We start from the raw sequence: 25,656 nt of genomic DNA, 5'->3' as shown, positions 1-25,656 counted from the left end.
CTGTATAATTATGACTCATAAAAATGTAAGTTACAAGAAATTAGAGCAAAAAGATCTTTATTGATCTCTCTTGTCTTTCTCCTGTCTCTCCCTCCATCTCTGCTGCAGGCTTCGACTGGAGTTTGCATTTTAAATGGGAGCAACTATCAGCTGAAAAGCGAGCCAAGAGAGCTGACCCTACAGAGCCCATTAAGTAGGTGAAGAGAAGCAAAGGGGATCTATTGGGCTTCATGTTTAGCTTCTTGTTTTTTTTTATTTGTTTGCTGTAAGTTCAAATTACTTTCCGAAAAAGCGTTTAAAAGGTTTAAAAACAACTTGAAATGGCATTCACATTTAATTTCTGTAAAATTACAGTAAGTGAAACAGAATTTTCAGTTGGAAATATCCATCAGAGTTTGATTGAATCATGAATGGCGTTTATTAGCATCACTGTAACTATTGTTTGTATTTGGACTTAGGGTTAGCGGTTTCTAAGTATTAAAGGACAAGTTCGGTATTTTACACTTAAAGCCCTGTTTACAGATCGTTTCTGATTAAATAGAACGGTTAAGATTAAAATTTGGACACATGCTGCTGTCCCGAGAATTTTAGGTTTCTTTTGCTTTCCCCCCCACCTACAGAATGGCTGCATATGTGCACTGGAACAATCCTTCCTAAAACGCATTAAACTTTCGTTTACAAAGACGTGAAACTCACCGAGTGGTCAGGGGTGTTCACTGATATGATCACACAAAAATCGCTGCAAAAGATGCTTTCCAACAGGTGTTTTACCATTCATTGTAAAACTGTGGACCTATTTTTCCAAACGCCTCACACCCGTACATTCTTCCGTTGAGAGCTTGAAGACACTCCAGCCCGGCGGCGGAGTAATACCGTACCTCACAGCACATCCAATACAAGTCAATGGAGTTGGACAAAAACTACGATAAAACCTGTTGGAAAGCATCTTTTGCAGCGATTTTTGTGTGAGCATATCAGTGAACACCCCTGACCACTCGGTGAGTTTCACGTCTTTGTAAACGAAAGTTTAATGCGTTTTAGGAAGGATTGTTCCAGTGCACATATGCAGCCATTCTGGAGGTGGGGGGGAAAGCAAAAGAAACGCTAGTTACGTATGTAACTGTGGTTCTGTGAATTCCGGATGACCGCCAGAGGCAGTGCAGAGCACTAGTGGATAATCGCTGCGCCAGCTAGATAGATCGAGAAGAATATAACAACAAAGTCACGTCATGACGCAGACCGAGACGCGAGGATATAAACCACAGTGACTCGGTGCCCAGCCTCAGAATGCTTTCTCGCGCATTCCGAGTGACGAGGGACTCTGGCGGTCATCCGGAATTCACAGAACCACAGTTACATACGTAACTAGCGTTCTGTTTCATTCCTACTGACCGCCAGAGGCAGTGCAGAGCACTAGTGGATGACGCATATCAACACAGTCATGAGGAATGCCACCCACCTGCAACATCAGGGTTGCTCCAGAAGGACTGCAGAGCTCACATCATGGGAAGCAGCCACGTTAACCTTGTAGAACCGTGCGAAGGTACATGGAGAAGACCAGGTAGCAGCTTCGCAGACATCCGCCAAGGAAACTCCCCGTAAAGTGGCCCAAGACGAAGACACAGCCCTAGTGGAGTGACAAGTAACACCCACTGGTAAGGGTTGATGAGATTTATTATACGCCAACTTTATCGTCTCGACAATCCAGCGTGATAGCCTCTGTTTGGATAAAGACGCACCCTTGCGTACCTCATCATAACAGACAAATAACTGATCTGTCTGTCTGAAAGAAGCAGTAGACTTAATATAGCACTTTAAAGCTCGTACAGGACACAGAAGATGAGACCTCCCCCCATCTGTATCTGAGTGATTGAAAGGCGGCTGAAAAGCAGCCAGATGAATAGACTGATTCACAAATTGTGGTAACAAAACTTTAGGGAGAAAGGCTGGATTAGGCCGAAGAATGACCCCAGAATCCTCTGGTAACCAGCGTAAACACAATTCACTCACTGACAAGGCATGAAGTTCACCAACACGTTTAGTGGAAGCAACGGCCAACAAAAAAGACACTTTTAAGGACAACCACTTAATATCTGCCACAGCTAACGGCTCAAATGGTGGTGTACAAAGGGACTCTAGAACAAGCGGTAAGTCCCACACAGGAAAAGGAGTAGAACGAACGGGCTTTAAACGCCTCGCTCCCTTCAGAAAACTACAAACAAGGTTATGAGACCCAAGGGAAGCACCAGCAACCGGGTCATGATAAGCAGATATGGCAGCAACGTAAACTTTTAAAGTGGAGGCCGCCCTGTTGTCGTCAAATAGATGCTGCAAAAAACTCAAAACTGTCGGCACAGTACAGTGAACTGGGTCAATTCCTTGATCCCCGCACCAAGAAGAAAATATCCTCCAACGAGCAGCATAAAGCTGTCGTGTCGAAGGAGCCCTAGCGTTGCCGATAGTGTTCACTACTGCTGGTTCACAATCCATTAACTGTGATCTGGACCCAAGGGCCAAACCCAGAGCTGAAGACGAGTTGGATCTGGGTGCCAAACACGGCCGTGCATCTGAGAAAGAAGGTCCCGTCTGGTGGGAAGCTGCCATGGTTCGCCTTGTAACAGACTCAGAAGGAGAGGAAACCATAGCCTGGATGGCCATCGAGGTGCCACTAAAAGCACCCTGTGCTTGTTTAGGAATATACGATGTAATGTTTCCCACAGAAGTGGAAATGGAGGGAATGCATACAACAGGCAACTCGGCCACTCGTGGGCTAATGCATCCTGTCCCAATGGGCTGGACGCCTCGGCTCTCGCGAACCACCAGCGGCAATGAGTGGTCATTTCCGATGCAAACAGGTCTACCTCTGCCTTGCCAAACCGTTGCCAAATCAACTGTACTACATCCGGGTGAAGTCTCCATTCCCCCGGGAGCAGCAGATCCCTGGACAGAGCATCCGCCACTTGATTGTCCAATCCCGGGAGATGAACTGCCCTTAATGAGGCCAGCCGGCCCTGAGACCATGTGAGGATCTTGTGAGTTAGCAGTAAAGACGCCAGAGACCTGGTGCCGCCCTGATGATTCAAATGAAAGACTGTCGACGTGTTGTCGGACCGGACAAGCACATGACGACCCATCAGGTTTGGTAAGAAGTGTTGTAGAGCCAAGTACACTGCCTTCAACTCCAGGACGTTGATTTGTTCTAAGGCCTCCCTGGGTGACCAGTGACCACCAATTCCCCTCTGGTTCCAAGTTGCCCCCCATCCTGTTAGTGAAGCATCGGTCGTGATCACTTCTCGACGGGAGGACACCACCCCTAGAGGCACACCGGCTTTCAGAAATGTTACCTTTTTCCAGGGTTTCAATGCACGGACACAGGCAGGCGAAATGACAATCATGCAATGGCGATGTCTCGCTGAATCTAGCCCTAAGCTGTTGCTCCACCTCTGAAGAGGCCTGAGGTGAAGCAAGCCCAAGGGGATCACGGATGTTGCTGCGGCTAACATCCCCATTAGTTGCAGAAGGACACCATAAGGAAGTTTTGTCCCCTGACCGAAACGAGTCAGTAACTGACAAATATTGTCTGTTCGTGCGTGAGACAATGTGGCAGACATTGTGATTGAATTGAGTGTTATTCCTATGAAGGTTATGGTCTGTTCTGGGACCAGGTGACTCTTTGTGTCGTTCACAGTAAGGCCCAACCTCTGGATATGCTCCAGCACAATCCTGGTGTTGTGTAACGCATGTCGTCTTGTTGGGGCGCAGAGCAGCCAATCGTCTAAGTAGGGCAGAATCCTCATGCCCTTGGACCAAAGAGGAGTCAGGGCCGCAGTCATGCATCTTGTGAAAACACGAGGAGCCAGAGATAGACCGAATGGTAGAACTCTGAACTGATAGGCTTGATTCTGAAAGCTGAATCTTAGGAACTTCCTGTGGTGGGGAGCAACGGGAACATGGAAGTAAGCGTCCTTCAAGTCCACACTCACAAACCAGTCTCCTTTCGTCACAGATCGAAGAACGTCGACTGTGCGTAACATTCGGAAAGGAAGAGACTTTAAGAACACGTTTAGGCGTCTCAGGTCCAGAACTGGACGAAAACCGCCATCTTTCTTTGGAACAAGGAAGTACGTGGAGTAAAACCCGTCCCTCTGACTGAGGGGAAGAACTTTTTCTATGGCTCCTTTCAGTAACAGTGAATGAATTTCTAAGGAAAGGGCCATTGAACTGGTTACATCTTTGACAACTGTCGGAAAGATTCCTGAAAACTTGGGAGGCCGGCGTCGGATTTGCAGAGTGTATCCCCTGCTCAAAGTCGCCAGAACCCAGGGGTCGGACACTGAATTTTCCCAGTAATGTAGATGCTGCACAGTGAAACGACCGACCGCCGGCCCCATAGCTTCAGGGTTTTTGGCCTCTGCCTTTAGGACCTGTGGGGGGGCGCTGACGTGGTCTCCCCTGCTGGTGACGGTGAAAAGGGCGGCGTCCCTGGGCCTCCTCAGCCCCTCTATGCCGCTGTGGAGCCTGAAGCTGAGAAACGTTCTGCTGTCGCACTCGTTGCTCCGAGCTCGGATAGCGTGGGTGAGCCGGAGTTAGAGGCATTCTAAAAGGTGGTGCTCGTGGAACCTGAGTCAGTTGTCGTGTGGCTTCTGACAACTTCATTCTCTTCTCCAATACCTCAGAAACATTGGGGCCAAAGAGATGTCCTGGTACAATTGGCAGTTCTCTCAGTGTCTTCTTACAATCTTCAGGTAACCTTGCCTGAGCAAGCCATACCTGACGCCGGGCTGTTAGAAGGGTCGCTGAAAGTGTCCCAAGTTCCCGAGTCACATGGCCCATAGTCAACAGAGCCGTCTGTAAGAACTGAGATGCAGAAGCGTCAACGCTCGCTGACTCTAATGTGTTATTGCAGGCAAGAAGCAGCTGGCAGATAGTATTCTCAGCTCGAGTTATATAGGCTACCGACTCGTATGCCTTCTTCAAGAAAGTGTCAGTGCGTCCACATTGTGCACTCGGGCAGCGTACATTGCCTCTTAGAGCCTCATCTGGTGATACCACCAAAGCTGCAACCGGCTGTTCAATTTCAGGCGCCCGTCCTACCCCGATGGAGTCAGCCTCAGCCATTGCTGCAAGAGTGCGGGCTGTCTTTGACCTCCTCCTAGGCACATTGGGACTGGTAAGTGCACTGGAGAATTCTGTCACAAAATCCTTGCACGGTGGCATTGTGAACACATTACTATCAGCAGCTTGTCTGAAGAACACATTGGTTTGAATGGGTTGGACAGGTGATTTGTCAAGACCCAAACGAGCCACCGCCATCTGCAGAACAGATAACACATCGTCTGGAGCAGATGGGCCTGCGCCCGATGAATGTACAGACCCACCGCTTGAACCACCTGTAGCATATAGGTTAGAAAAGACATCGTTTGGGAGGGTGGGTTGTATGGCAGGTTCCACCGATTCTCCATCAAGAAAATGAGAATTAGACGCGCTCATGGAGAGAGCGTCAAAATCTATATCATGTGGGGGTTGGAAATCACTCTCATCCACTGGTGTGTTCTCAGTATGTGGTGCCGATACTGGGGGTTGTAGACTGGGACGTTTCATCTCCATCATTTCTGAAGAGAGAGAAGCTACAGTCTTCGATAACAAGTGTTCTGAAGTGTCTTTCTGTAGTACAGATTTTTTCTTGCTAGGCGGAGCGCCAGCCGCTGCTGACGCGCGACGCTTTTGAGCGCGTCGCGGCTGTTGTGCGAGGGTAACAGGCGAGTTAATGTCTAACTCAGCAAGGCGAAGCTGTCTCTCTGACATCGGTAGCATACTACAATGCAAACACGGATCAGTCAGGGCCTCCTTCAGATGTTGAGCGCCTAAACATGATGGGCATCGATCGTGTCCGTCGTCGGGAAGAAGCGTATTCGGACACAATTTGCAACTTGAAACGGAGATGTGAGAGCTATGATCCATGACTCCGTCAATAACTCGTCCTCGGTTAGCACCGTAGGCACTTAAAACTGTAATAGCACCCACTGAGCAGTTCGAAAAAATCTTCGGATAGAACCGAAAATTCTATAGCATGAAACGTTCTCACAAGTAACGTTAAGTCAAGTCTGCCTTCGGATAGAACCGCGAGGCATTCAATGACTAGCACTACGGCGAGTATGCAATGAATCTAAGATATGATTATATATATATATATATAACAGATAACGTTATAGGTTTGCGGTGAACGCAACCTAAACGCGGTCGAAACCAGCCACCGGATAGTACCGTGAAGCACAGGGTATCACCGACGCAACAACAAATAATCGTATGCACTCACGTAATGAAGAAAATAATCCAAGATATCCGTCCTGATGATGGTGTGGAAAGCGCGCTGTCACAGCTTGGGAGGGCGAATCCTCGCAACTCATGTAAGCTGCACGGGACAGCGTGAAAACAAACGACCTATCAAAAGCGAGAAAGCGAAAGAGGCTGGGCACCGAGTCACTGTGGTTTATATCCTCGCGTCTCGGTCTGCGTCATGACGTGACTTTGTTGTTATATTCTTCTCGATCTATCTAGCTGGCGCAGCGATTATCCACTAGTGCTCTGCACTGCCTCTGGCGGTCAGTAGGAATGAAACAGAACCTAAAATTCTCGGGACAGCAGCATGTGTCCAAAATTTTATCTTAACTGTTCCATTTCATCAGAAACGATTTAAGTGTTCATCAGGGCTTTAAGTGTAAAATACTGATCTTGTCCTTTAAACTAGCACAATGGTTCTCAACTAGGAGGCCAGGGGACACTAGGGGTCCTCAGCAAGCTTCCAAGAGGGCCACAGGATGGCTTAAAAGTATTTAAATTAATACATTATCATTTTATATTAAAATAATCTAACTTTAATCAAAAAATTTACTTTAAACGTTAAAAGAAGGATGGAACCCATATCTCACATCTAGGGTCCAGAATGTCATAGAGATTCTTTTCACTTGAGCCAACAAACAATTACCTGTAAGTGCCCTTTAAACCTTAAGTGCCCTAAGCAACATGCTTAAATCACTCACAACACCTTAGAAACTGTATAGCAATGCCCTAAAAAAAAAAAAAAAAAAAAATCTATTGGATCTCATCTATTTTGAGATTTACTGTATGTTTGATTAGAATTATTTTGTATTATATCAAAATTTTATGAAGTGAATCATTTCAATCTCAGTTTGATGTACGGATTAGTTTCATTTTGATTTTAATTGACGATTAGTTTTTTGTGATTGGTGAGAATTGGCATGGTCTCAAATACACAAGAATGGTCTTTTACACTTTTTTTTACACACAGGCGAGTTTTACATGGGAAAGCATCATTTGCATTTTCTTCAGAAAATATAAAAATAAGTTGGTTAATTTTATTTTCCTCCCTTGTGTGGCCTTGGTAGCAAAAAAACTAAGTTATTTCAGATGTGAAAAAATTTACTACATTTTAAATAAAACAAACAATCAAAAAATTCTTCAGAATAACATCCCTAGTTAGAGCAGGGGCATTTATTAGGAACGTATGTAGTATTTTAATTTCATGTCTTTGAAGGGAGAAAAGGGCATTGCATTGAAGCATTGATTTCCACTGAGAAGTTCAGTCTGGTTGATCATTAAGAACTGAGGAATTAAATCATAATTAAAATATTGAGTTGCTATAAAACATTTTTGATTGTTTAAACAAAGCAATATCAACCTTTAAATCCTGGTTGTTTTTCCTTCTCCTCAATTGTCTCTCTCTCTCCTCTTGTTGTGGTGTAATCCGCATTGTTCCTAGCTCTCTCAGAGGCTGTTGTAATGAAGGCTGTTAATAGCTCAGATAAGCAGGCAGTCAGGCTGAGAGAGGCTCAGATCCCGTCTGCTCCTGCGTGTGTTGTGCACCGGCCTGGGTTTCTCACAGCCCATCCGCCAACAGATGCAGAAGAGATCGGTGATAACTGAGTGACTGAGAGCTGTGTGTGTTTGTGTGTGTGTGTGTGTGTGTGTGGACACTGATGGGAAGTAGTGATGTGTATATCAGGATGATATGTGAGAGGGAACACACAACCATGACCCTGACTGACAGCCAGTTGTTTTCTTGTCTAGCAAGAGTTTGTGTATGTGTTACATACATTGTCATTTAAAAGTTTTTGGTCGGTACGATTTAAAAAAAATGTTTTTGAGAGAATTGTCTTATCCTCACTGGGGCTGTATTTATTTAATAAAAAAAAATACAGTAATATTATGAAATATTACAGTATAAAATAACTGTTTTCTATTTAATATATAAATATTATTATTATTATTATTAATATTATTAATATAAAATATTATTTATTCCTGTCATGGCAAAGCTGAATTTTCAACATCATTACTCCAGTCTTCAATGTCACATGATCATTCAGAAATTATTCTTATATGCTGATTTGGTGCTCAAGAAACATTTCTAACTATTATGTAGACAGTTGTGCTGCTTAATGTTTTTGTGGAAATATATATTTTTCAGGATTCTTTTATGAATAGAAAAGTTCTAAAGAACAGCATTTTTTTGAAAGAAAAATCTTTTGTAATATTATAAATGTCTTTACTGTCACTTTTCATTAATTTAAGGTGTCCCTGCTGGGGCTCAAAAAAACGATTGACTCCAAACATTTGAATGCTAATGTATGTACAGGAAATTACTCCAAACACAGCAGTGGTGTGCAGTTAGCATCCAGAGTGGGTTTGGTGACACTTCAAATAGATTTAAAGGTTATATTCTTCTATGACCTTCCTAAAGACCTTATGCGCCAGAGAAACGAGGGCGCCGCCATCTTTAGAATATTGTCTTTTAACTTCCGTTTTTGCGGTCGCTCTGTATATTTCTATGGCATTGCTGTCCAGGAGTAATTCGATTTTGAAGTGGATTTACTTAATATGAAGTTAACGAAAGTTATCACGAGGACTGTAATGTTTAAAGCAGATGTCAGTAGACCGGGAAGATTTTAAAACGAGCCGTTCATTCATAAATACGCAAGATCGCTGTGAAAATACAGACCGGAAGTCAAAAGACAACGAGCGCAGCGCTGAAAAGGGGCGGGGCTACATAAGGTCTATAACATAGTTATTATTAGAGGTATTTGCTAAGGCATACTTGGGATCAATGTGTGTTTAAACTCATAAATGGTCCCACATGTTTGTGCTATGGATACCTCCAATCATGCCACTTGTTAAGGAGGTGTGCATTGTTACTTTTCTAAGTGATCCGATTTAGGATTATTACGTCTTTTCAAGTCTGGCAGTGACGTATGCATTTCATTTATTTGCATACCTTTATTCTAGAAATACATTTTGTTGCATTATTTAAAATTCATTCACACTCTCTCATCTTTACAACCCTTGACAGGTTTTTCTACTTTACACTCATACACTGAGCCCAATTGTTGAAGCTTTTGGGCTTTGTTTCTGCCTACTAAAATAAGATGAGAATAGCTTTGTGAAAAGTAAATGAATCTGAAATGAAAGTACGTGAGTGGCCCCGAGGAGAGGCAGAGGAAACGATGTGTCCTATCACTTCACAATGAGAGATTATGGCTGATGCAATTCAAATGCTTCCGATAATACCGGAGCCACTTCCTCTAGTGTCCTTCCTTAGCACTTGAAGCAGCTCTCTGGGTACAGTGATTTTGAAGGGCAAGCTGAGCTTCATCAGGAGAATGAGAATGGGCCATACACCCCCACTTCAGTGACCTTTTATCCTCTTTTCTCGTTCCAAGACTTTTCACCCAAACCACATTCAAAAAGAAATACTTTCTGACATCAATCCTGAGTGACAGCAGTATTTTAAGCAGTCACCTGGATTGAAGTGTTTAATGTCAAGAGAGTCTTAATGTTTCACTCTTTTTTCACTCTTTCAACCCTCAGAACACCCATCATCGCAGGCGGACTTTTTGTGATTGACAGATCCTGGTTTAATCGCTTGGGAAAATATGACACAGCCATGGACATCTGGGGAGGGGAGAACTTTGGTGAGTTATTACAATGCATGAGAGCACCTGTCTGATGGCACATAAACCTTCAATCACTTTTCTTCCGTGATCGAGCACTGACGGAGGAAACTTAGGTTCATGTTTTGATACATTTTATACATTCGGTAAGTTTTGGTTTCGTTTACCCTTGCAATTATGCGAGCGCACTAAATAACTTTATATGACATACTTGCGTCCTGTCGTCATCATCTATGTGGGCTGCATCTTGACATTGATTGGTTTGTAAAAGGACCTGTGTCTGACGTCAGCGTGTTGTCAATTCGGCGGGTAACTTTGACAAGAATGAATGAACAGACGCATATCGTTACCACTATACTGTTATTATTACGGCATTACTACCTGCAGCACCAACTATACTCAAGGCTCAAATTCGCCAAATGAACATCCTCGTTGTGCGAACTTTTTATTGTTGCCGGCAGGAAAGGAGGAAAAGACTGCAAGCAATCCTGCGAAAACCGCCGGAACTTCCTGTAAATGGTCTGAAAGTCCGAACCATACAGAAAATGCTTTCACACTAGAAACGAACCAAACCTTTGTTCAGTTTGATCCGGACTGAGACTACCTCTTTTCGTCAGACCAAATTTCATCTGTTTGGTCCGGACCGTGGTCCGGGGGAGGTTTCACACCTGTAATTTGGATTCAGATCAAACTGAAAAGTCAGAAAATCTGGACCAAACAAGATAGTAGGTGTGAAAGGGTCCTTAGTGTTGTTGTCTTATCACCGAGAGGAAATGGCTCACAATGACATTTGAACGTAGAAATAGCTTCTCTTGATCTCTGGAATACATTTTCTCTAACCGTATCTACAGTATTTTGGTGCTTTTATTTAATTGCTAAGGGTTTTCTTTTCTTGACTTTGTAAAATCCTTAAGAGCAATGTACTGTGGGGAATTGGATGGAGCTGTTGCAGCCAGTGGGGATTTCTTTAAGACTGCAAGGGAAGCTCGGCTTCCCCTATAATGTCAAAAAAATTAATGGTCAAATATGTACTATTGTGTTAACATTTTATTGACTAAAAATGCGTTAGAAAACGTTAATCTCAAAGACGAGTTCGTTCAGATCAGCTACATACAGCAGGTCGGCTGACTCGATTTCCTTCTCATACATTCCCGTAGCGTCACAGACAGTGCATTTCCCTGTTGAAGCCCAGCGTCCATTGACTTCAATGGGGCTGCTCTGAACAGTTTTTTTCAGCGCTTTGAAACTAGACGGTCATTGGATAAATGCTGCGATTATGTCCCGCCCACGGACGCTCAGCGTCTCTGGGGGTGAATGAGGAGTGGGCTGGCCCGGACTCCGGGCTTCCGCGTGATGATTGGAGGGGCTGCATCTCCTTTTGATTGACAGCGATTTCATACAATAAAAAGTCTCTGCCGCTGAAGCTATTGGAGCTCAGTCCCATTGCGGATTTTTCAAGTGATAGTCAAAAGACAAACTGCTGCTACCTCTTTCTTGGTATTTGCTTGTTGAAATTGCTTGCCATTTTTCATAATACATTTCACACAATTATAAATGTATACCTTTATTATATTATTACTTATCCTATTATATTTTTTATAATATTATTAGTAATAATTAAAACAATAATTATTCAAATAATTAAAAATAGCCTATATATTATTAGTAGTATTATTATTATACTTTATTATATTATCATTTATACCTTTATTATATTATTACATTTTTACAATTATACCTAACTCTGCTGGCCATTGAGAGGACACTGGTCAAGTCACTGGAAAAGACGCCTAGTTGAAACGATATAGGGTCACAGAGCATTTTCTTGAAAAGGAACGTTGGGCAGAATTTACGTATAAATAAATGGACAATTTTTATGATGTAGGCCGAAAATGAGCTTCCCCTCTTTGAAAGACCAGCAGCCGCCACTGGTTGCAGCGATGTTTTTTTCAGACTCAAGTATGCTACTGTGCTCATAATTGCAAATGAGTGTTGGGCAGTGTTATATTTAGACAGGAGATTTCAGCCGTATGATCTAATTCTTGCCATGAGAGTAAGACAAGGGAGTTTCCTGGAGGGCTACTGTAAATCACATATACGCATGTCAGCAAGTTATTTTTCCCTACATGACATAATATGCACATACATTTTATACTGTACATTTCTGCATATACCATGTCAGGAGAGCCACCTATGAATGTACACTACTGTTTTTTAAAAGAAATTCATAATTTTATTCAGCAAAGATGCATTAAATTGATCAAAAGTGGCAGTAAAAACATTTTTATATATATTTTTACTGTTTTACTGTATTTTTGGTTAAATAAATACAATGCATAATGTGTTTTTTAAATAAAACACACTGTGATTGGTGTTTATTGTATTGTGTTTGTAGAGATTTCTTTCAGAGTATGGATGTGTGGAGGAAGCTTGGAAATAATTCCCTGTAGCAGGGTCGGCCACGTATTCCGCAAGAAACATCCCTACATCTTCCCAGAGGGCAACGCCAACACATACATTAAGTAAGAGTCCCGAGCAGTGCACATACTTATAATATTAATTCCTATCCATCTGAGTTTTTAATAAAATAATCCGGCTGATAAAGGATGTAAAAAAAATGTTACATTAGAAGACTTTGTTTTGTCCTTGGGGGGTTTTAACCTGTACATTTGAATATGTTAATCATTTTTATTTTTATCTCTGTTGAATGTTTTCTTGTGTTATTTGTTAGAATTTTCTTGCCAAAGATAGAGATAATACTCCAACTTCTGCCTGGAAGAAAATCTGCTGTGTAAAATTTGTTTTATTTTATCACGTTTTGCCTCCAGGGAAAAACCTCAACATGAAACCGAATGAAATATTAAGAGCATAGCACAACATTCTTTCTGAATCTGAATTACTATGCAGTGTGCTCAGTCAACAAAATCTGTTTCCTCATATAGTTCAGAGGCTCTAATGAATAATTGCTGAAGGCATCAGCTGGCTTTCCTAGATACTCTTTAAAACCATGTCCTTTTACATCTGTTAGCTAAGTTATTTGTTAGATATATAACAATCAGCTATGGTTTGTTTATATGTAGATTTAGTTCACAGCCTGCAATAAAATGTCTTGATGAACTGAGACGTGCAAAATATTGTCAGTTTTCATACAGAAACAAATCATTTATATTTATATAACACCTCCACTCCCTCTGAATATCATTTATACAGCTCTTGGCATCAATCATGCCACACTTTAAATAAATAAATAAAGTATTATAAAGTAAATAAATAACTTGATTAAATAAAACTACATAAAAGTAGATAAAATTTAAAGTATCTTTATATTAATTTCACAGTAACTGTATAACAGTAGGTGCTTTCTTAAAGTTCCTCTCAGTAAACCCCTTAATATTACACTTAACCGTGGAATTCATTCTGCTCTGCTTGTGCCATAGACATGAATGAGAGCTCAATTTGTGCGACTGATATCTAGGGATCAGAATATTGAGAGATGTACAATCTTGTGACTTTTGCCAGTATGAACCACCCAGAAAACCCTTGCAGCTGCATAGCAATGTGCCAAAAAAAAAAAAAATCTGAATACCTTAGCAACAGCATAGCAATTACCTGACAAACATCCACAATACCCTAGCATGTGACTAGGGTTTCCACTCAGATTTTCTTCAGAATCTGTCTGTTCAATACCTGGCTGTACAGACAATATTTTTAGTAAATGTACTGATGAATTGGCAAGTCATCCTAATGATCTTCTTGAGGTTGAAGTGCGTATTTTAGAGGAAAGTGTTTAGCACACTTTGGTGTTCACATTCAATGCTCTTTGTTTCAGGAACACCAGAAGGACTGCTGAGGTTTGGATGGATGAGTTCAAACTGTTCTACTACTCAGCTCGACCGGCTGCTCGGGGGAAGTCCTATGGAGAGTGAGTGACTGATAGCATGTGTGTGTTTATGCATGTATCTATAATGGGGAGGCATTAGGGAAAAGATTCATCTCTTATTCCGCTCATTCTCTTCCTCTCTTATCAGCATTCACGGCAGGCAGGAGCTCCGCAAGAGTCTCAGGTGCAAATCCTTCAAGTGGTATCTGGACAATGTCTACCCAGAGCTCAAGTGAGTCAGTGTGATGTGTGTATTTGAGTGTCTGCGGGTGGTGATGGATGATTGTAAAGTGCCATGTTATTATTTAGCATGGCAGTGTATGGCCTCTCTGTGTCTAAAGCTGGTTTGTTGTAGACTAGCTGCTGACCATCTGCTCTCATCTGTCTCGAGGGAAAGATTTTCCACCCACTATGGCAGATTTTACTTAGTTTTAGGTTGTTGTTTTTTTCTTAAAAGACAATTGTTATTTTTGTTATATTTATTAATTTGGCATATAAAAGTTGACAAAAGTCCAGGATACATCACCAGAGAGAAGTCTGTTGTTTTCACTGAAAGATCGAGTTATAATATTTTAATTAGCCTAAACATAACAAGATCAAAAAATAAAGTTATACATATACATGGATGAACCACATGCAGATCTATCACATGCATTTACAAAATTGACGGGGTGAATATTTATTTCATGCTGACTTTTTCATTTGATACCCATTGCTTTCTAGGAGAAACATGTAATATATTTAAAGAGTATTATTAGTTTTTTTTTTCTCTATATGGGGTATTTATTATCATTACACTATTGTGTTTCTATCTCCAAATCCAGAGTTCCTGATGATTCTGATGCCAAGTCTGGTGTAATTCGGCAGAGACAGAACTGTCTAGAGTCTCGAATAGTTGAGGGACAGGATGTCCCAGTGCTCACACTCGCACCCTGCACCATCACCAAAGACGTTCCAGCAGCCAACCAGGTACAAGACTCTGGCATAATATAAACAAAGCATGCTTGAAGCATTAAATGAGCAGATTTAGTTTTCCTTATCAATCAATGTTGGTACTGCCATTGCTGGAGGAATTCTATTCTATTAAGATCAGAAAAGGAGCAAAGGTAGTGTGTATTTTTACTCTCACGCCAGGAATCGGTGACATCTCACACAGTTAGGCTGCTACTCTGAGATGCTAGATTACATTAACTGCTATGCAACCAGGGGCATGTTGAAAGGGCAGCTTTTACAGCGGGGTAATGGGATTTAATTCAGGTCACATTTATGCACTGCTGTGTAATTATATTAAACAAAGAGGTGCCCTCTGGTCTTTGAGCAGCTAATCTGCCCTACTGTCACCCTTCATGGCTCCCTCACCTGCACATGAGCCTGGAAAAAACAGCGTTGTGCGTCATTCAGAATTGAATCCATGAATGGCTATTAAAGTCTATTCAGCTCCTGAATTTTAATTGAGGCAGCAAACAGGATAGATAACTGAATTTTGAATTTAAGGAAATAGTGTTAAAGTGCAATAAAATTCCATATTCATTAATCATAAACTATATATAGGGTATTTTAAAATGAACAATACATTTTTTAATAGTAATCAATGTTTAATAATTTCAAATTTTATATTTTATAAAATTTATAATTTGGTTAAACCAAAGCCTTGAACTAATAGCCATAAAGCCTTAGGGCCCTATCTTGCACCCAGCGCAATTGACTTTGTACACCGACGCATGTATCATTCCTATTTTGCACCCGCGCAAAGCAGACTTTTCCCTCCATAGAAGCACGTCGGTTAACTAAGAAATACACTTGCGCTCCCGGGGGCGGTTCAGCGCAAAGAGGAGGCGTGTTCCGGCGCAAACGTTCCTTCATGCTATTTTGCAGGTTTAGAAAACAATTGCGCCACTAACCAGGAAAAAATAGTTTAAAGTCAGTGGCGCGTTGCGCATGTTATTCATATGCTATTTTAAGGGCGCATGCTTGGCCATAATCAATGTAGCGTGTGCACAACGCGCACTTTGATTCTCTCATCTACACAGAAGCAGCAGTTTTCATTTTTGCAAATCATACATTATTACGATAGATAGATAGATAGATAGATAGATAGATAGATAGATAGATAGATAGATAGATAGATAGATAGACAGACAATTTATTATAAAAGCATACATCTAACTTACACATTTACCCAAATTATCATACGCCTGTTTTACCGAAGTTAATTTGGGTGGGTTTCTCCATCCCCAACGTCCCTGACGAGAACGTCGGTCTCCTCGGCTGTGAACCGCTGCTGGCGCGCGCCTGGCAAATCCGCCGTTATAATAGGAATCCGCTTTAGAACAAGCGCGCCTGCTCTTAAAGGGAATGTGAGATGTCGCTCTGATTGGTTTATTTCACGTTACGCCCAAACCACACCTATGAATAATGAAGCTACTTCAGACCAACCCCTTTTAGATTTGCGCCGGGCGCAAGAGGCATTTATCCCGGCGGGAAAATAGCAACAGCGACGGAGATCCGCCTACAAAGTTACTTGCGCTTTGCGCTTGACACTTGCGTTTCAGATCGTTAAAATAGGGCCCTTAGACTTTCATTCTTCCCAGTCTCTTCCGCATTGTAAAAAAAAAAACATTCTAAAATGTTTATTCTCTAAATTATAAAGCCCAGAGACGATGAGAGACAGTAGATGTGGTGTTCAGGCACCAAAAGTGATTTCAGCGCTCTTAAGTGTGTTCATAACACCACAAGAGCATGTTTCCCTGCTGCCTGCTGCGTGTGACCTTGTTAAGCGTCTGTAAGACTCACCAGATGGGAAGCAGTTCATCAGCATGGCTCACAAAAGCACATTTTCACACTGCCCTCGTGCGTCATTCTCTCTTCATGTCTCAGAACAGCAAATGAGACCACCTTCTCAGAGGAAAGCAAAAGTATCTGTTTTCTTCCAAGATCTCTCTCTCTGTTTACCATTTAAGTGGAGGTGACAGATTAGAACAGACATTTTTAAATGAACAAGTCTGGGAATGCTCTAGCTTGTTTCCTAATCTAGTTTTCTAATAAACCTGGCATTGTATACTGTGAATATTGTTGGCTCTATGTGACGAATTGCTTATTTTCCTCTATTGTTAAATCGCTTTGGATAAGAGTGTCTGCTAAATGCATGAATGTAAATGTAAATGCAAACCTATTAAAGATGGATTGTGAAGTAAACCCATGGTATTACTGTTAAGAATAGTAAAAAGTACACTCGTTTCAATTTTTTACATTCATCAAAAATTAGGATACTTGATTTAAAAACATTGAGGTTTATTGAGCTTCCAGTCCAATCTGTCACATAACATTTAAAACACCTGGAAGATCTTTTCTGTTAGTTTCTGTTCTAGTCAGTAATGGCATGCAATCTATTGAAATCTGTGTAATTCTCTGGAAAGAAAATTGCTATTGCTTTTTCATTTCATTATATGTTGGTTCAGCATCAGAAAAGCCTGTGTTCTTTCCTGCACAGGAGTGGATCTACACCCACGGACAGCAAATCCGCCAGCAGCAGCACTGTCTGTCCGTCTCCACCACTTTCCCTGCCTCCCAGATCCTGCTCGTGCCGTGCAACATCAGCGATGGCAAGCAGGTACCCCCACTGCAGTAATTTCAGACGAGAGCACGGGAGACATCTGTGACAGACCATAAATCAGGCCGCACTTAGAAATCTCCCAGAGGAACCTACTGACATCAGCTCTATGAGTATCAGTCCCTGTGTTAGACAGCCCCTCAGGAGAGGCTTTACTCTCAGGCCGATGTCAGCGTTTCCACACGTCACATTTGTCATGTCAGTGTCAGGGACATGCAGCATACTGTAGCATCAGAAAACATTTTGTTTGTTGTGCAGGGAGGCGTACTGTACGTATAGATATGTGTGAAGTATGAATGTACACTAAACATTATATGCATGGTATTTTATACTGTCTGCAGCAAATGTGTACTTATCCATGAGTTTTTGTCTCCTGTGTTACTGCAGCGTTGGCAGAAATCTGGCACTCACCTGGAGCACCTGGCGTCTCGTTTCTGCGTGGACAGCGAGATGGCTCTGGACGGCATCGAGAGCAGTAAAATGCTGGTGATCAGCCCATGCGAACTGTCAGCGCACACTCAGAGATGGGAGATGCCTTTCTCGTGATCCTTCCTCCTTGGCCTCTCCTCACCTTTCAGAGCTCAGCTGGAGTCAAAGATGGATAGAGAGGCAGAGAGAGCGAGTGTGTACCTCCAGGAGGGGCTACATCTGTGTCCTGCTGTTCTGCTATGTTCACTCCCTTTGTCTCTTCGGCACACCCCAGGTATGGTGGGATTGCAGAACATCCTGACTTAATGAAATCACTACTGTCGCTATATTAATGCTATACTCTACATTAAGGGCGTGTCTGACAATGTTATTGTTTAAATGTTAACTCTTAAGCAAAACAAATTTGAGTCAGCTTTAAAGATAATCATGCAAATACTTAATGGTGAAGTATGTCATTTTCTAATGGCAAAATATTTTCTTCTATCCCAGCTTAATATGCAAAGTCAACTATAAGTTAGGTGCTTGTTGGCTGATTCCCCTGAAGACACTGTAAATATCAAAACGTTGCTTGTTTGTTTGAGTATCCCTACCAGGACTGTGTTTCCCAAAAGCATTGTTAACCTAAGTGGACTTTAGAAATTATTGGTACTAATGTTCTATATGATCTGCCAGGGTTGTGGTAAGGGATGATTCGAAGACTCAATAATGCAAAAATGGGCATTTATTTGTTATAAAAAATTAAACAAAAACTATCCCAAGGAGGAAAACAGGGTTTTTAGTAGTTTTCGCATATCCGTGTGAATGGGGATCGTTTTGACAATGGTGTCGTTTGGACATGGAAAACTTCTCTGTTTTAAGCATATCTTTGTCGTGTAAATGTACTCTAAATATGGAACAAACAAGGCAGGTAACGAGGGAGGACTGGTGGGGCAACTAAACCAATAATCAGGGCTGCGTTCAGCCCCGACAAAAATTTGTAAAACGTTTTTTAAACGTAAATGGTGGTGCGTTGAACACCCTGTTCTGATGACGCAAGAGTTGCAACAATGGCAGCTGAGAAGGCCATTCTTCGTGTTCTTTTTGAAGAATTTTCAGAGCCTGATGAAATCGGTATAAATACGTGTTTAATACTGCAAAATACACTCAATGTTACAGTCACTGCCATTGCCGTCCAGAATATTATAATTCAGATTTGTGGAAACTGTGGTTCCTAATTATTGTGATCCAACATTTGCCTCGCATTTCAGGTGAAGGATAATCCACTTCTTACCTCCGAGACTGTGCCATGATCTATATGATCTTATTATTTTTATTGTGAGAATTAGGCTTATCATTATTGCTGATCACTATTGATATGCTATATTTTTACTATAAAACTCTTACAATAAACATGTCTTCTAATATCTTCAATTGTTGCGTATACAGAGCTGCAGCGGACACATTTGTAAACGACTTTACTTGGACCCATTGTGCGAGCTGTCTCTTTAATACCGCATGGTTTATATTCATGTTGCTGCTGATTGGGCTGACATTTTTTTGACACACCCACCAAACAAGAGAAAACGTGACGAAACCCTGTTGCACACTGTTTCCAGGAAACATGTTTGTTCAACCCGGAAACCGTAGTAAAACGTTGCGCATCGGTTTGAGCTTGAGCTAGGTAACAAGATGGGCAGGGTTAGACAATAGACAGGAGAGTACATGGCACAAGGAAACACACATGAAAAGCCATGTGCTCACATCAAACATGACATAAACACGAGCATATGGCCAAGCAAACACAATCACAAGCCATGTGTTTAAAACAAAACGAGACAAGAACACGCAACTGAAATAAGTTTAAGCTGAAGTACAAGAATTACTTTAATGTCAATTATGTTTAGTGGCAAAGAAATTACACATCTCACCTTTAATCATTGTATTCTATGCTGGGGCAACAATACTTTTAAAAGTACACTTCCAAAAACATGCTTCCATTAGAAAGTAATTGTTACATTTATTTATTTTTTATGGAAATAATGTATTGGTTACTATCTATCTAGCTTTGAGCTCTAACAATCAGTTGGCTGAGACTCCTCTTCCAAAACGACAACGTTGCAGGGTTTTTCTGGCTTGCAGGTTTTTTTTGGTGTGTGGTGTTTTTTGCTGTGTTTATCTTCCTGACAACTTGCAGTGTAGACAGCTTTGTTGATTATAATGGGGGTGGCCTAGTTTTGTTGCTTTGCGTTGTGCCACTCGCTTGCAGTGTAGACATTTTTTCTCATGCAATGGGCAAGCCTACTTGACTGTGTTATGGGGAGACAGTTAAAAAGTAGTTTTGGTGTTGTTATATTATACATTCAAGAAGTATCATGTAACTTTACTCATTACATCCAAAACATAATCTTGATATGTAACGTGTTTGTAATATCCCTGATTATTCCGAATTAGTTTTTGGTACAAATACAATCTTAGGTTGTAAAAAAAAAAGTGTGTAGTTTAGAAATTAAAATGTTTAATTTTTAAGTTAATTTAGAATTTAAATTAAGGCTGCACAAGATACATTAAGGTTGCCTTCAAAAATGCAATTTGATGCTTTCCTACCTTCGGATACTACCTAATCAGACAGTATAATGTTTTGGACAGCCTCAATTGAAATAAATTCTGAATCTCATATTAAAGTTTGACATACATACATAGTATCCAGTCTAGCCTACCCAGTCTCTCATGGCTGTACCTTGGCTGATCTTCTCTTCTGTCTTTCTTTCAAGGTTCCCCGGAGTGTCAATCATACTGATGCTCTCCAGAACAGAGTTTGGCAGCTGGACACACAAACTTGTGGGGCACTCACCGAGTGTGATACACGCTCACACTGGAGAACAACGCACAACCTTTTTATTTCTGTTTCGCTTGAATTTACCCCAATACGAAGCACTTGTGAGATACATCTTCTAGCACATCGATATACAATAAATATCCTATTTTTTATTAATGGCCTGCTGCTTGCATTTATTCCTGGTCATAAGTAAAGACTGATCCAAGTGTATTTAAGGTAGTTGCTAACATGATCATCAAAAATAGACAAATCCCAAACGGATTGCAGAGGCCATCTGCTTCACTTAGCATGTCAGCACAGCCTCATTAGTCCATAATGTAATGGCATAGCTGCTGCATGCAGTTGCAGAGAGCAAACTTCTGTTCTGCAAGCAAATGAGCTCAAGATGGTCAGGAGAGGTTTGTTCTCACAAGCTCTGTGTTTGCTGCTAGTAAGTGGAGAACTGAGACTGTTTGCCTGGAGGATCTAAATAAAGCACAGCCCCATCGCCACACATGCCCAGGCGACATGACGGGGAGGATCCAATTACCACTTCCTCAGTCTGTCCTCCTCTTCTCATTAGAAGGCTGAGCTCTGCAGGAGCCGGGAGAATACTGAGACTCAGACGTGGCACAGCTCAAATGCCCTCATCGCTTGCTGTAGTCTAGTCTAACCCGGCAATTACATCCAATTAGGTTCTGCTGTTTCCTTACATACAACTTCCTGATGCTTAAGATGCCTCCTGGTTTCACCACAGGTTTTTCACCACCAGCTTTTTCACCACCAGCTTTGCAGAGTTTGAACCTAAAAGCTTTAAAGAATTGTGATTCCTGACATGCAAAAAGTGTGCACTGAATTGTATTTACAAGTCTCCACATGCCTACTTTATTTCAGTAAGAATGAGTCATTATACGGGAAGATCGAGATGAGAGGGGTGAGAGGAGAGAGATTGCACTAGTCAATTGCCTATTTTTAGGGAATCTCGGAATCCTGGCGGTTAAGAATGATGCGTCACAACAGAAGAGCTTCTTTATGATTTAAATCGATATATCAGAGGTTTCTTTCTTTCAACTACAAATTGCGTCAGAAGTGTGTAATTTTCTACATTTTAAAATACTTTTTATCATAGCTTAATGTGCAGAAACAAATGATCCTTTTATAAGTTGATTTCTCTGAAATATGCAATGTGTAATCGCTGTGGCTCTATGGTGGTGATATCAAAGTGTTTGTCTTGGCACAACCAGCCTAGTACAGCAAGATTTCTGGTTTCCAGAAGTAAAAATACTTCCAGAACCAAGGGCGCAGGAAAAATGTGTTACACTCTAAGGGTGTGAGTTGGGGAGCAGGGCTCTCTATTTTTCGTCTAATGGAAGACGTGTTCAGGAAATTGTTTATTAAATAGAATGGTTGATTCCGCATGGCCTACTTCAAATTGTTATGAAATTTGCATGGGGAATTCTTTCGCCCTCACACTAAATTAAAGATCACATAGATTCCAATTGAGAGGACTGGATTTTACCTGCAAAATTTTGCCAGTGTTAAATGACCACACATTAAAATTTGCTGGCACTACTTCATGCCTCTTGTAACACACTACGGTTTCGCTCTCCCTCCTTTAACACAAAGCCACCTTACATCCCAGTTATTGACTGTAGTGAAAATAACCTCAAAAGACATTTAATCAATTTAATATTAATGTAATAATATAGTTGCATTGTACACCTTGTTGCCAATAATCAATTCTTTTGTACATTATAGTGGACTATTTTTCTTAGCGGAAGCTTTAAGATAATTGTAATGTCTCAAAATATCCAGTGTGTTGAGCTTAAAAGATTGTAAACTTTTCATGATAGAGAGAGAAAACACTGCCTCACCGGAGGGCTGGAAACTGCAACTCTGCATTAGCCTGATAAAGACAAATTCAGTGATGCTAAATAGAGAGAACAGCCCCTGCCACAACCTTGAACATCATTCAACCAAGGTGGATTAACTTCCACTGTATCGAAGGAAAGGGGCTAGAGTCCAGAAAGAGAAACATATTAACCAGCTTTATTGTGTCTCAGTGGACAACAATTACTCCAGCCTTGGCATCGCATGAAAATGAAATGTAATCACTGAATAACAGCACCAGGTGTTTCATTCCTCTTGTAAGTTCTTGCAATCAACAGAAAGGCTTTTGTCTCCATGTGAATCCCTCTGTCTCTCTGTCTCAGAGAGATTTTCCTGTCTAGACACATGGTGTGTGGGGTCATCATTATCCAGCTCTCAGAATGGTTATCAGGAGGCAACTAGCAAGCTGCCACAGTGGGTTATCACAGACACTGACCAAATAGCTCAGACCTACTGCTCTAACACTGCTGAGTGCTTCAAAATTCACAATATAAAGAACATACGACCATGAGGAATAATGAAAGAGCATGATGAATGATCAAAATAGAAAGGAATAGAAGAATTAAAGACGTTTAAAACATTTATTGTTTATACTTTTTACCAAGTAAACATTCTTTTGGTATTTTTATTTATTTTGTCTAAAGATTCAATAAATGGTTCCATTTAAAAAAAAGATTTTTCAGATTATTATTTCAAATGTCAGGCTTGACAGGGTTAAACATACCTCTCGCTCTGCACCAATCAGATCAATCTAATCATTATTGCAAACAGATGTATTGGTGTAGAGGAAGAGCATAAAGCTCAGGCTGCATTTCAATATGCATATTTCCCTACAATATAGCATGTGAAAAAAAGAGTAATATGTCCAAATTCAAAGTATTCATAAAACAGAAGGCAAAAACTACTGATTATCCCATGAGGCTACAGGAGAGGTGTTATTGTGAATGGCAGTGAAACAACGCAACTGAAGCTGTAAGTCACATGACAATGAAAACGTGACAAATGTAGTATGTGTCACAGTTAACAAATGAAGAGAAGAGGAATCTATTGCAGTGCCTCTTTTAATAAACACGAAACAATGCGGATAATCCAGGAGGAGTACTCTGGAGAACATGTAACAGAGGTACAATGCAAGACCAAGAACTGAACCAACTGAGGCCTAGAAATACTAAGTAACAAGGAACTGAACAATAGACAGGTGAGACTAATCAATAAACTCATTGGTAACCATAGAAACACAATCACTGGGAACACAAACAGAACAAAACTAAACTAAGGGGCCGTTTACACAACGCCATTTTCTACTAAACATTTTTTTTTTTTTTACACATTGTGGCTGTTCGTTTACACGAAAATTGTGTTTTCGGGGCCTGAAAACGGGTCTCAAAGTGCAAGTTTTTGAAAATGATATCGTTATTGTCTCAAAACAGAAAACACGGATTTATGAAAATGGTGACATCATGCGCATGCGTATTACGTATTCAGTCTATAGGTGTGCAGCTTTTCTTTACAAAGTGACAACTTTGCTAACTACTGGCCTGGCAGCAGAATACAGCATTTTTAATAGTTTTTCGCAGATCCGTGTGAACAGGGATCGTTTTGACAACATTGTCGTCTGTACGCGAAAAACGCGAAGGAAAAACATCACCCTTACAGTATGTTCAGATTACATTCATACACATACAGTATGTAGAACATACTTTTTTAACGTTCACTAAAAAGTAACTACTAAGAGAGTATGCGAATTTGAACGTGATCCTTTCCCAGATTTGTGAATAGAGAAAATGATGCGTAGGCTACACTTTTCTCACATCGTGATTTCTTAATTATTTGCTATTTTTCTTTTTCCTCCATGCAGTAAACTCTGCAGTATAATTCCTACTCTTTTATCTGCTTTTGAGTTCATTTTGTTTCTCTTTTTTACTCTTTAGTGGCTGCCATGACACCTTTTTGAAGTGATTTGAATTCATGTTAGTTTGTTTCTTTTTGGTTTTCTTTTTGTAGCTCTGGCAACCATACATCAGGCCATAAAAATGTATTTTCTCATATCAGATAAGCTACATAAAACAGTTAGTGCTTCTAATTAAAATGTATGATTCCTGGGTCAACATAATATATACATAACATAGTATATCTATTGCATTTGTAATCTTTGTGATATTTCATAATAGCATAGGAAACTTGTTCTGGCTCCAAAGCAACCTTTGTTTTCGGCTGACATCACCAAGCCATCTTAACCTATACTTGACCCCACTGTATAACACCCACTTTTCATGATCCAATCAGTTTGTGATGGATAAAATTAAGGGGTTTTTTTCTTTTCTTTTTTTTATGCATGAATATCCTGTTTCACTTAGTTGCATTGAAGGAAGTAAAATGGGCTGTAATTCCTGTCACGCCGACTTCAGATATTTTCAGATTCATGCTTGCATTTCAAAATAACTATTCAAAAACATAAAGGTGTGCCATAGCTGTTCAGGGACTAATCGTTCAATGCTGATAAAAGGAAAATCATTTCCAAAGTCACTGTATTTAGGAGTAAACACTGGAATGATCTTTTGGCAGAGTGTAAAGAGAAAAAAAATAGCTTGTCGCTCACAAATGGAAGCTTAGCCGAGACCCCTAGTCTGCATGCCCTCCGTCAGTCATAGGGAGAAAGAGCGAGTGAAAGGATCCCCAGCAATAGTGCACTTAAACACTCCACTGAAAAGTCTACAGCCTCTGGCCACATTGCCATTTAAATTCCACTAAAGTAATTGTTGGCTATTTGCATCATCATCACAACTGTGTTTCTTAAGTAAATACAAATTGAAATCCATTTACATGATTTGAAATGGCTTCTCCATATAAGGGGCAGCTATATTAAATAATGATTTGAGAGAAGATTATTTTCTTATTTTATCTGTGTATTATGTGCCTCCACTAAAAAAAAAAAAAAAGGTCAATTATATTGTAAAAAAAAATCGCAACAAGACAAAGTAACACTGAAACATTACAGTAATATCATTAATACTAAGGTCCTCAGAGGTCATAATACAAGGAAGCGAATTGGCTGCGTGATACAGTGATGAGAGGTTCTGATATA

General features: G+C 40.7%; 1 protein-coding gene across 3 annotated transcripts in view; it reads left to right on the top strand.

The window, feature by feature from the left end:
* galnt14 (UDP-N-acetyl-alpha-D-galactosamine:polypeptide N-acetylgalactosaminyltransferase 14 (GalNAc-T14)) overlaps positions 1 to 20,858 on the top strand; it is a 94,542-nt gene extending 73,684 nt beyond the window's left edge. For all 3 annotated transcript variants that reach the window (XM_082148250.1, XM_082148251.1, XM_082148249.1), the window contains 9 exons: positions 109 to 193; positions 9,886 to 9,989; positions 12,364 to 12,490; positions 13,798 to 13,890; positions 13,997 to 14,080; positions 14,673 to 14,817; positions 17,339 to 17,458; positions 17,846 to 18,161; positions 20,638 to 20,858. In XM_082148250.1, coding sequence (XP_082004376.1) covers positions 109 to 193; positions 9,886 to 9,989; positions 12,364 to 12,490; positions 13,798 to 13,890; positions 13,997 to 14,080; positions 14,673 to 14,817; positions 17,339 to 17,458; positions 17,846 to 18,004 — 917 coding nt within the window. In that variant the 3' untranslated portion in view covers positions 18,005 to 18,161; positions 20,638 to 20,858. The remainder of the gene's footprint in view (positions 1 to 108; positions 194 to 9,885; positions 9,990 to 12,363; positions 12,491 to 13,797; positions 13,891 to 13,996; positions 14,081 to 14,672; positions 14,818 to 17,338; positions 17,459 to 17,845; positions 18,162 to 20,637) is intronic.
* The last annotated feature ends 4,798 nt before the right edge of the window (positions 20,859 to 25,656 follow it).

Source organism: Leuciscus leuciscus (assembly GCF_965113295.1).
Source record: "Leuciscus leuciscus genome assembly, chromosome: 19".
Lineage (NCBI taxonomy): Eukaryota > Metazoa > Chordata > Actinopteri > Cypriniformes > Leuciscidae > Leuciscus > Leuciscus leuciscus.
Note: the sequence above shows the minus strand (reverse complement) of the source record. Positions and strands in the feature narration are given on the sequence as shown.